Genomic DNA, 12,338 nt, shown 5'->3' with positions numbered 1-12,338 from the left:
AGAGAGGGAAAGCCTTTGGATCACTTAGTCCTAAAAGGGGTTTCTTCATCAAACCCCTCCTCTCCTCTCACAGATCAGGAAGATGTTTAAAAAGGAGTCGGAAAATTTGTAAGAGGCTGATAGGTTGGACCAACCAATGGAATAATGTCTTTCAGGCACAACAGGACTGATACACATATTAACTCATAGATGTGTTGGCAATGAGCCAGGGCCTAAACAGGTTCAAGTCAAATGGGGTCCCAACACTGAAAGGAGAAAGTGGATGTTTTGCAAAAGGTTATTTGCAATTGACATCTGCTTGCAAAGGAGAGATTAGTTTTGTCCAATGGAGTCTCAGTGGGTATATTAATCATAGTTAAGGGTAGGTCTCATCTTCATCAGTAAATGCTCAACACAAAATGAACTCATTGGTATTTTTGTAGACTTTTTTAAAAAACCTTATATTGCTTTGGGAATTTATTTTTCTTACTGGTCTTTGGCTTATATATTATAGATTTCGATTTTTGTGAGGGTTTTTTGTTTTGTTTTCCCTTCTGTTTTTCATTTTGTCTGTATGGGTGTTTCTTGTGGTTTTTCTGTTTGTTTGTTTGCTTTTTTTTTAAAATTCTGGTTTATTTGGTCTTATCTATTCACCTGCTTGTTTGTTTTACTAAAGAAAGGGGGTGTAGAAAAGATATAAAATTGGGTTGGAGGAGATTGGGATTAGAAACCATGAACATAATATATTGCAGAACAAAAATTATTTTATATATGTACACATATATAAAGATATATATATATATACATACACACACACACACACACACACACACACATATATATATATATATATATATATATTCTCCTCATATGAATACATATATGTGAACTCTCTGGTCCCAGCCTTCTCCTGGCTAGCTAGCCAGGAACTCTCTGGTCCCAGCCAGCAATCCGATAAAATCAGGACACTAGAGGTCCAGTAGTGGCTGGCCTATTGCAGCTTCCTGCTGCAGACTCTGCCTACACTCCCAGAAACTTCCCCTAGTAGTTATAGAATAAACTCCCAACAACCTGGTAAAATCAAGACTCAATAAGCTGTAATTTACAATCAGATTTATAGGTTAAATTCTCAATCCCAATACACCCACACAATAACTCACAACCAATTGATAAAGATATAAACTGTCCACCTAGATAAGATAAATTTACCTATAGAAATCCACCCCTGAAGAAATATTCATAACTATCTATGGCCATGTAAGACCACCAGGATCCTGGTTGTCCTTCAGTTTCCATGTTCCATTCTGCTCCTTTCTTCCTCTTATCTCTGGACTTACCAAAACTTTGTCCCCGCCTTACTTTTTACTGTCCAATCGTGGGCATTGACCTAACTTGTGCCAGCCCTCACCTGCATATAGACATCAATCTGCAGGCACCATCTCAGAGGCAAGGGGGAGGAACAATGAGCTGAGGAACTGTGTAGGGGGGACCAAGAGGAGAGGCAATGACTGGAATGTAAATAATGATGACGACAAAATGGGGTCAGAAGGTTATTGGTAGCATGATAGATGGCAGAGTAAGTAGGGTCATACATTAAGTATAATTTTAATTTTTTAAATACTACTTTGAATAAAATGAAGAAATGATGGTTATTATGTAGAGGAAGGTCACGTTCTGATGGTGGTTATGGTTAGAAGATATTCTACACAGGGAAACAAGCTGAGAGGCTAGTCTAATCATCAAAGTTGGTGTAGGAGTTATGTTAAAAATAATCGGCATACTTCAAGACAGATTGAACGTGTCTGCAAGGTTTGTTTGTTGGAAACTTTCCTCCAATGACAGTGTTAAGACATCAGACCTTGAAGGGGTGATTTGGTCCAGAGGGCTCTTTACTCACTAGTGAATTTTTTGATTTGAGTCGACTCATTTTCTCAGGTGGATTTATTATAGAAAACCTAATTGGCCTTCATTTGCTGTCTTTTTTCCCTTGCACTATGGAATGACAGAGCAAGGTCCTCACCGAATGTCACGCTTACATCTTAGCTTCCAGTGACAGGAAGAAACACAGATCTGAAATTCTGTGATGTCACTACAGAACAGACTGTACCAAGAATGAACAGGAGTGACTCTATAGTATGAGGACTAATTATCGAAGATTTTGAAGGTGTTGACCTGATTTCTAACTAGGTAGCATTTATAAAAATTGCTAGCCCTGCAGGTTTTGAGTGTAGCGTATTTTAGGATATGGAAACTGAAGAGGCTCCAAGCTTAGAAGCAAACATGTTGCAGCTAACACGCATCAGATAGTCTATGCTCTAGGGACAATGCACATAATGAATGAGAAGACCTCCCTACCTCATCAAGTACTTTGGTCTCCAACACATGGTATTTAAAGACATGAGTGCTCATAATGAAAAGGACCAAAGTTTGTCCTTCAGTGGGACACTGCACTTCTAGGGCAGTGAGATGAAGGGGGCAGAGATGGAGCTGAAGGCAGTATTATAGAATGACAACAATGCAGTGCTGTAGTGACCAAGGGAAGAAAGTGCTCAAGGCAGAACCACGTCAACTAGTGTTTTGCCAAAGTGTAAATTAGTAAGCGACTGAATTTAGAAAGATGGAGACCACCAATGGTGGAAACATAAATATTTTTGTAGAATTAAGAATTAAAACTGCAAGTTACTAAACTTCAAATTATTGTGATTTAGTAAATTTTAGTTGTGTATGTATGGTCTGGATACTGCAAATTTTCAAAGACATCAAATACAAATGCACTAGTTCATGAATCACCATGTCAGCAAAGGTAATTAAAAATCAGTGAGCATTAATTCGTGGACCTGTTTAATGGGTTTCAGTTACATCATTATATATAACTAAGGTCACATTGCTTGACACAATTTTATGCCTTTAGAAACTTGAACAGGAACCTCAGAGGCAAGCCTCACCAATACCAGGAATGGAAGAGAGACTATCAGGCATTAAAGACACAATAGAAGATATGGATGCATTGGTCAAAGAAAATGTTACATCTAAAACAAAACACTGAGAAACCTTGAATACTATGGAAAATATCAAATCTAAGAGTACTAGCAAATAAGAAAGAAGAAACATAGGTCAAAGGTCCTGAAGTTATTTTCAACGAAATTTCCATAACCTAAAAGAGAAATGCCTATTAAGATACAATGAGCATATAAAACACCAAAAAGACTGGACAAGAAAAAAAATCCCCTCAGGAGATAATTTCAAAACACTAAATGTACAGAACAAAGAATGAATATTAAAATCTGTAAAAAAAAACAAACAAAAAAACAAACAAGTAAAATATAAAGGCAGGCCTATTAGAATTATACCTGACTTCTCCATGGAAACCCTAAAAGCTAGAAGGGCCTGGACAGATGTTCTACAAACACTACCAGAACACAAGTACCAGCACAGACTACTATACTGAGCAAAACTTTCATTTACCACAGATGGAGAAAATAACAATATTTCATGATAAAACCAAACTTAAGCAATATCTAAAAATCCAGCCCTACAGAAGGTACTAGAAAATAAACTCCAACCTAAAGTGGTCAACTTCATCCAAGGATACAATAACAAGCCCACAACAGCAAAATCAAGTAAGATAATCAGACAAAGAGGTCACCACCACCATCACGAGGATCACCACTGATTGGTCATTCACCTCTCTCAACATGAACAGTCTCAATTCCCCAGTAATAAGACACAGACTGACAGAATGGATGCAAAAACAGCATCTACCCTTCTGCTTAATCCATGAAACACCCTGGTATCAAGGATAGACATTCCTCAGAATAAAGGATTGGAAAAATATTCCAAACAAATGAACATAATTAACAAGCTGATGTAGGCATTTTAATATCTGACAAAACAAATACAGATTAACAGGGATAGAGAACACTACATCCTCATTAAAGAAAAAAAAAAAAACCCCACCAAGATGACATTTCAATTCTTAATACCTATGCCCCAAACACAGGGACAACCAAGTTTGTAAAAGAATCACCACTACAGCTTAAATCATATATTGACTGCTACACACTTGTAGAGGGAGACTTAAATATACCACTCTCACCGCACACAGGTAATCCAGACAAAAACTAGAAGAATACTGGAGCTAATAGATGTGATAAAACAAGTGGACCTAACAGAGACCAACAGAACATTTCACCCAAACACAAAAGAATATACCTTCTGCTCAGCACCTCATGGACCTTTTTTAAAAAATTGATCACATGCCTGGAAACACAGCAAACAACTAACTACCAGTGAAAATGGAATAGTCATTGAAAGACCTCCCAACCAAAAATCCAGGATCAGATGGTTTTAGTGCAGAATTCTATCAGACTTTCAAAGAGGACTAATATGCAAACTATATAAAGAACTCAAGAAATTATATCAGGAAAACAAATAATCCAATTAAAAATGTAGAACAGACCTAAGCAGAATTCTCAAAAGAGGAAACTCAAGATGGCTAAGAAACACTTTTGTAACAATTGTATTGTTAATGTTTCTTTTAATATCAGAAACTTCTTTGAGATTTTATTTTCATCACTCATAAAGGCTGGCCTAGCAAAACAAGTGACAGCTCATGCTGGTGAGGATGTGGAGTAAGAGGAACACTAATACATTGCTGATGGGAGTGCAAACTTGTATATCCACTATGAAATTAGTGTGGTAGTTCCTTAAAAAGATGGGAACTGATCTACGTCAAGGTTCAGCTATACCTGTGGATATAGCAATATATACTTTGGGCACATACTCAGAGGATGCTTCATCCTAACAGAGACTCTTTCTTGTTCAAGCTCAACTTGAGTTGAACCTTGTTCAACTCAAAACTAATGAGAAGGTAACCCAGACCCAGAAAGACAGATACTGTATTTATTCAGTTACATGTGGATATTGGCTGTCAATAATAGCCAAGCTACAATTCACAGAACCCTTCACTATTCTGCAACTTAGTAGAATTCAAAGACCCCGTTTTAAAGTTATTGATTACTTTTTAACCTTTGAACATCTGCCAAAGGCAATAAAAATTCTCAGTATTCTTTGGCTACTCAGAGTGTCTTATCCTAGTACCAGTGCAATGGATAACCCTGAAAATAATAGAGATCATGTCAAGGTAAAGAATGTTATCTGTATTTCAATTCTAGCTAGTAACAGAAATCCAGAGCTTTCTATTGTGTTCATTTGACAAAGACGTGAATATTCTTCCCAGAAGCCCTTTAATTTCCAGTTTGAAGTTACCAAGTGTGGGCCTATATATACATACACACACACCCTTATTAAAGCAGCATAGGTCTCACTTTCAAATGTATAAAGAGAAATTCAAGAGATTCTTTAAATCCTGATACTTTATTTCTTATATCCTAGCTATCAAATCCCATATGAATTTTCAGCATTAAATAGTGACACATATCAAGTTTCAGAGATTTATTCATCAGTGTAATAAACTCAAAAAAAAAATCAACATGATTTCATGCATTTGGAGACATAGTTCCTGCTGAAGTGGAAAATTGTGCGGACGGCTTCTGAAAGACCTTCATTGTAAGCAGCTTCGCAGTGAGCTTCACAGTTTAGAAGTCTGGGCCTTCTTTTTTCAGTTTGCTGTAGTCCACGTTCACAGAGTAGAACTTAAAAAAGAAAAATTACATTTTAGATTGCCAAGAACAGACACGGCACAGAAGTTCGTTGACCCAACTTTCTTATTAACATTTTAGAAATAAAAATTTTAAGAATATTTAATGATGTAAACTTAATCCACGAAAAATTACTTGATGTGAAATTGCAGTCTTTCAAGATGGTTTTGGTGAGGTAACTAGGCATCCAATCTGTAGCTTAAGTATATTCTACTAGTTAGACCAATTAAGGGAATCCATTGCAAAACGAAAAATTGTTAATTCCTTTGGATGCATGCTTTAACTTTTTAGTTCTTGATTATTTATAGTCAGGAATCTCTAACAGAATGTAAGCATACAGACTTGTCACCTTGGTTAAAGAACTGCATGTGTGATGTCTAAGACCCTGAATCAAAAGGAAGGGAGGCTGGTAAAACAAGGAGGCTTTGTGGCTCATGCAACTCTTCACCTGTAAACTGCCTTTTTCTCAGAGACTGAATTCTGAGCTCTGCCACAGTCAGTTTTGGTGATAGCTTTTATGAAATCTGTCACTTATACACCTTAAAATTTGAAATATATCCTGTTAGTCAATTGAAATTCATTTTAGAAATAATTTTACTGTGATAATGCTAACAATGTCTAACTACTAGTGAGTTTTTAAAAATGAAATATTTGAAACTGGTCTGGAATTTCTACTGGAAAAAAGATTATAATCTTAGTTTTACTCATTCTTGTGCTAAAAAAATAATGTTTTGAGAAGATAATGTTTTAATTCCTTAGTGATTACATGACTTATCTATAAAAGTCATCATGCATTTTCTCCAGAGTTTGTATGTTGTATTGAATAAGAACGATCCCCATAGGGTCATATATTTGAATGCTGAGTTACCAAGGAGACACTTCTGATAGGATTAAAGGATTAGGTGTGGCCTTGCTAGAGGAAGTGAGTCACTAGAGGTGAGTTCTGAGGTTTCAAAGGCCCCCACCAGGCAAGTTCTTTCTCTGCTTGAAGATCAGGTTGTAGCTCCATATATAGTCTCCAGCATCACACTTGCCTGCAACGATGCCACAACATCCTTGCTAAGATGTAATGGACTAAGGCTCTGAAACTGTAAGCAAGCCCCCAATTAGATGTTCTCTTTTATATGAAGTGCTTTGGTCATGGTGTCTCCTCATAACAATGTAAGAGTGACTAAGACAGTTTGTATTAAGAGAAAACTTCAGAGCTGTTGTCAAAGTTCAAAGGCACAGCAAGAGTAGCTTAACCTATGTGAGGGCCTACATTCATTCCTTCCCAATGTAAGTAAACAAAATATACAAACAAGTGGCTCACAAAAATCTGTTTCCAAACATTTCTTCAAACCCCTTTTGCTTCAAACACACACTTCTCACACAGCCTAAGGTGGCCTCAGTGGTACGTCTGAGGATGATCTTAAGAGTTGAGGTTTTCTATCTCCTCCTCCCAAGCACCAGACTGAAAGACACTACACTCAGTTTTAAAGGAACCGGGGACTGAACATAGGCTTTTGTATGTGCTAGGTTGGTACCTTCCCCTTACTTGATTTTTAAAAAAGGAAAATCTCGAAATTTGAAAGCATATTGCCATGTCTTTGTTAGGTACATACACACAGACCTAGGGTTTTGTGGGACAGGACATCTTAAGTAAACCATCAATAATCTTTGCTGTGTCCTAAGTATCAGTTTACTTAGATGACAGAATAGTAGTCTCTAATTCACAGATTATATGCAGGTATAATATATATCATGAAGAAAATAAACATCTAGTGGATGTCAACAGAAAATAGCTTATCTGTTTATCTTAATCACCACATTCCTTTACATTTCCTTCACAATCCTCGCTGCTTTATAAAAATCCAACTGAATATCAAAGTACAAGTTACTTAAAGCTGACTAAACTTAAAAGGCTGGAGATGGCTTTTAAAGGATCATCCACAGTTCAGTTCCCAACACCTATGTGGGGTGGTTCACAATTACCTCGGTAACTTCAGCTCACAGACTCTGACACCCACAGTTTCAGTAGATACCCACACTTAGGTACATCAATATATGTGTATTCAAATAATAAAAATCTTTAAAAACAAAGCTACAGTCAGGTGTGGTGATGCTGGTAGTGTATACCTTTAAACCCAGCATTCCTGAGGTAGGTAGATCTCTGTGAATTCAAGCCTAAAGTATATATCAAGTTCCAAGACAGCCACAGCTACTTCCTTAAACCAACTGTTTTGCCAGACGTGATGGTGCATGCCTTTAATCCTGGCACTTTGGAGGCAAGGCAAAGAGGCAGGCAGGTATCTGTAAAGGTCTACCTGGCCAACACACTAAGTTCCAGCGGACAGCCAGGGCTATGTAGAGGATCTTGCCTTAACAGAGTGTCCCCCCACCCCCGCAAAAACTAATAGGCTTTTGATGTATGGCTGTGCACTTAAATTTCTCTATGCAAGTAATTTTGAAGTTTCCTTTATTTTTTCATGTCCACACCTCTGCTGTTTGCTGTTTTTCTTAACAGTGGTTACCTCGAAAGCATCCTAGATGGATATATCTGATCCAGGTTTCTGAGCATTTCTTTCATTTCTTTCATCTCCAGACCCCTAATCCTTAAATCCCATCTTTGCCTAATCTCCTGTTGTTATATTCACTTTTGCTTTGGGGAAACAATAACCTCCTTTATGAACTGAATATTCATGTCTTCTTGAAATGTCTGTTCAAATTTTAGCCCCCAATGGGATTAACTGAGCATTTGGAACATAATTAGGTTGTGAGGGCACAGTCAATCACAACTAGAATGTTTTCTTTATAAAAGAAAAAAACAAAGACAGATAGTCTACCTCTTTTCCTCCTGTAAAAGCATAGATCCTCTATGTCCCAGCTCCACAAATCTGACAAACTTCTGTTGCCTAAACTTCCCTATCTATGAGACTTTTTTTATCAACCTCAAATCTTATTGCCTTATCACCTTTCATTTTTATTTATGTTGTTGTTTTTAGATTAAGTACTCCACATTTACTTCTTTCTAATCTTAAGTCTGATGAGAAGCCCTTATATATCACTTTTGTTCTCAAGAGAAATGGAAAGAATGAATCAAAAACCAAAATAGTTCGAGAGTGGTAAACATCATCTTTTCACCTCACGTCTGTCGTAGAAAGGACAAGGCTAAATCTGATGTCTATGGGCAGGATAAGGAAAATTCCCTTTAATTCTTTTAGGTGAAGGCAGGAGTCTTTAGATCCAGCATTTGGGATTAAGGGACAGGCAGACCTCTGAGTTCAAGGCCAGCCTGGTCTACAGAATGAGTTCTTAGACATCCAAGGGTACATAAACCCTGTCCTCAAAAAATTCTCTTACGTCACAGAAAAATTAACAATAACACCTAGTTTACCTTACTGCTTGGGCATAGAAGCAAAAATAAGTAGACTTCAATCATTCCAGGCTTTCAAACATCTAGATTTAGTTCTCTTCATTTGTACTTCAATATGGCAACTTTTTCTTCAATGTCTGCCTGTTAGTAGCTACAGGCACTCAAGGGTCAGGCTATGCAGCAAACATTTGGGTCTGAGACAGGATATCTTTGTGTAGACCAGGTTGGCTTAGAATTCAGAGATCTGCCTGCCTCTGCCTCCCGAGTGATGGGCTTAAAGGTGTGTGCTGCCATCTCCAGCCAGCTCTAAAATAGGGTTTTAATGCAAGAACATCCCACCTCCAGTTCACATGGCCTCACATCACCCTGTGCCATCATTTTCCAAGGCATAACGGGTATAACTATTCTAACTATCTGGTACATTTCCTGAAAACCATTTATATACTACTCCAATATGTTTTTGGCCAAACATCCAAATTCTAGTTTTTTTTTCTCCTTTTTTAAAAACATTTCTTAGATGCAGACACACCCCTTCCCCAAATAACCGCTACATAAAATTCTACGACAAAATTACAAAGGAGAATACCTGCTTACTGTTTCTTGAGCATATTGTTAAAAATACATATCAGACAGCCTGTTTAGGTGTGACTAGTAAATTTCCAGTTGTATCTTTAGAAGACAGCAGCTTAAATACTTAAAAGCCAAATTATAGTTGGGTTAAGCACAAAGCTTTAAGCAAATAGAGAATAAATTCTTAAAAGTTGCTATGAACAGTACTACAGGGCACCTATCTCTACCAGAGACTTTCCCCAGGTGTCAGTCAGAGAAGGCTCACTGTGTCTCTCCCTGAGTGCTAAGGCAAACTACTGGGTGTTCAGAAACAGTCAGATGTAACTGGGGACACTTTAAATAGATAAACTGCACGACATATACTCGAATACATGTGAGGGTCTACCATGTGAAAACATTACACATAAGAAAGGCTTTATTTGTGAAATCAATACTCTTCGGTGAATGAACATGTTCTTTCAAAAAATAGCTACAGAGAACACTCCTCTGGGAAGATGTTCAAGTTTATCTACGAGGCTCATGGCAAAATTTAACTTCAACTGACTTTCATTTCTTCCTACTAATCTTCACCTAAAATGTTTGAATCATACCAAGAAGCAGCAGCTGAGCAAATCACCTGGGAGACCAGGGTCGCCCATACGTCAACAGCAGCAGCATCTGAACCTTTATGAAAGGCAAACCATCAGTCCCGGCTAAGTCAAGGGGCGGGGCTTTTCAAAGTTCATTACAATGATAATGGGATTTTACCTGCATACCCCATTTCAAGAAAACTACCACAAAGCCACGTCCATTACAATACACTTTCCAGCAATTTTTAGCAGTTTTCTACCTTACCTTATATTGTTCATTGGGACCCAGTTTGTTCCAAGGCTCTGGGTTATTCTTCCTGTCCCAGCTAAAATGGATAAAACATTATAATAATTACAGGAATAAAACACTGCTTACAATAGTGTGTTAAAAATGCTTTCTTAGAAGCTAGTTTTTTTGAGGTTTCACTTAGGTTACATTTACATACAACAACAGTAATCACAGTTAAGTATTTCATAAAACACAATGGTTGCCAGGCATGGTAGTGCACGCCTTTAATTCCAGCACTAGCAAGGCCAACCTGATTTACAGAGTGAGTTCCAGCAAAGCCAGATGTACATTGTGAGGCTGTCTCAAAGCAACAGCAATAACAAAAGCAAGCAAGCAAACAAACCAAAAAACCCAATTACTATCCAACCTTCAAAATGTAAGAGTTGGTATTAGCAATTCTACTCTACCAACAGGAATCTAGAACTTGGGGAGATGAAGCTCAGGAAGCCAGCAAAGCGAATGTCAGCAGCAGAAGAAGCCCTGGGCTGACTTGATAGGTAAAAGCTGTAGTTGTTTCTACTCCATTACCTCTCCCGTGACCGTGGTCCCCAGCCCAGACTCTTAACCGTCCAAGTATTAAGCCTTACACTCACCTGACATCTGGATTGAACAATGCCAAGCGCATCACATACAGTGCTGCTCCAGTACCCCCTGCTCCAATAAATACGAAGAGGGGGATCAACTAGAAACAAATAGACAAGCAGAGTAGCCATCATCACATTCCTTGATCTTGTCCAAATAAGGACATACTGCTTTCTTCCTCCACGGAAACCTCCAAATCTGCTATTTCACTAACGTCCTACAATGGAATAAAGGCTGAACTCATGAAGCAGTGTTTCTTTCAACTGTATTCTAAAGGCACAGTCTTTGTAAAAAGATGCTAGGATGGTTTTGGCTTAAGAGTCCAACTTCCTTACGTGGATCCATGGAGTAAATTACATCGACAAACAATCCTATCAAGTACATTCACCTCTGTAACACTTCGAACAACACTCCCATTAAATTTCAGTGCTTCCCTGGAAGTAATGGGAAATACTTTCCCAGAAGGCTGGAAGGAGGGGGGGCCCTTTGAAAACTACTGAAAAGTGGCCCTGAAAAGTTCTGTGAACATAACCTCTGTGACATAAAAGTGTAATTAGCTGACAGAAATGTTTATTAAAAGCACTGGTTTTAGGAATGAACTCGGAAAACTGACTGCTGTTAATTTTGCTAAGTGTTTAGTAAACCAGGCTGAAGGCAAGGTTTAAGGCCTGTCAAAGGGAGTTTTTAGGTACACAGCATCCTACTATATTGGACTAATCTGAACCAAAGTGACATGCCAAGAAAACTTAAACACATTTTGGAAATGTCATGTTTTCCAAGCAAAGTTAAGATTACAAGATGATGACGACCCCTTGTATTTCTGAAGGTTGGTGGTGCGATCCGGTGAATATAATAGCCTCAAAAAGGCAGCATAACAAACTTGGTCTTTCTTGGATTCTAATCACTCAATATACCACTCACCCTTCTTGGGACCAAGTAACCTGAGAGATCGGTGGCCACAGTGTTCCAACACTCAGAATGTTTACCTTTTTCCCTGATGTCTGACACCTTCGGCTTCAGGCAACCCCTTCCCCACCCCCAGTAGAGGCTTCGAGCAATCAGGTTAGGCCAACCTCAGAAACAGAGAAAAGAGAATGTCCCCAGGGGACACCATAGGGGACACGGGAAGGCGCAACCACAGCTAAGAGGCCACTCTGGCAAAGATCGTGAACTTACGCTGGGATGTTTCTTGGCTTGCCCGAGGATCTGGCGGAGCATGTTTGCGGCACAGGCCTAGCTACACGGAGAGAGAAGATTAGGACACACACTAAACCGCTTCTGCAACCTGGCTAAGCGGACGTCCAAAGTCACCCAGGACCTCCTACCTGAAGGAC

The 12,338-nt window shown here is 38.4% G+C and overlaps 1 protein-coding gene across 1 annotated transcript; it reads right to left on the bottom strand.

The window, feature by feature from the left end:
- Nucleotides 1–5,336: 5,336 nt before the first annotated feature.
- On the bottom strand, nucleotides 5,337–12,338 carry Ndufa4 (NDUFA4 mitochondrial complex associated). The gene is made up of 4 exons (XM_032906938.1): nucleotides 12,181–12,338; nucleotides 11,016–11,104; nucleotides 10,399–10,459; nucleotides 5,337–5,633 (listed from the first exon to the last, which is right to left on the bottom strand). The coding sequence occupies exons 1-4, from the start codon at nucleotides 12,220–12,222 to the stop codon at nucleotides 5,577–5,579; spliced, it is 249 nt and encodes an 82-aa protein (XP_032762829.1). The 5' UTR covers nucleotides 12,223–12,338; the 3' UTR covers nucleotides 5,337–5,576.

Source organism: Rattus rattus, chromosome 6 (genome assembly GCF_011064425.1).
Source record: "Rattus rattus isolate New Zealand chromosome 6, Rrattus_CSIRO_v1, whole genome shotgun sequence".
NCBI classification, from domain to species: Eukaryota; Metazoa; Chordata; class Mammalia; order Rodentia; family Muridae; genus Rattus; species Rattus rattus.
The sequence above is the reverse complement of the archived record's forward strand: the minus strand, read 5'-3'. Positions and strand labels throughout refer to the sequence as shown.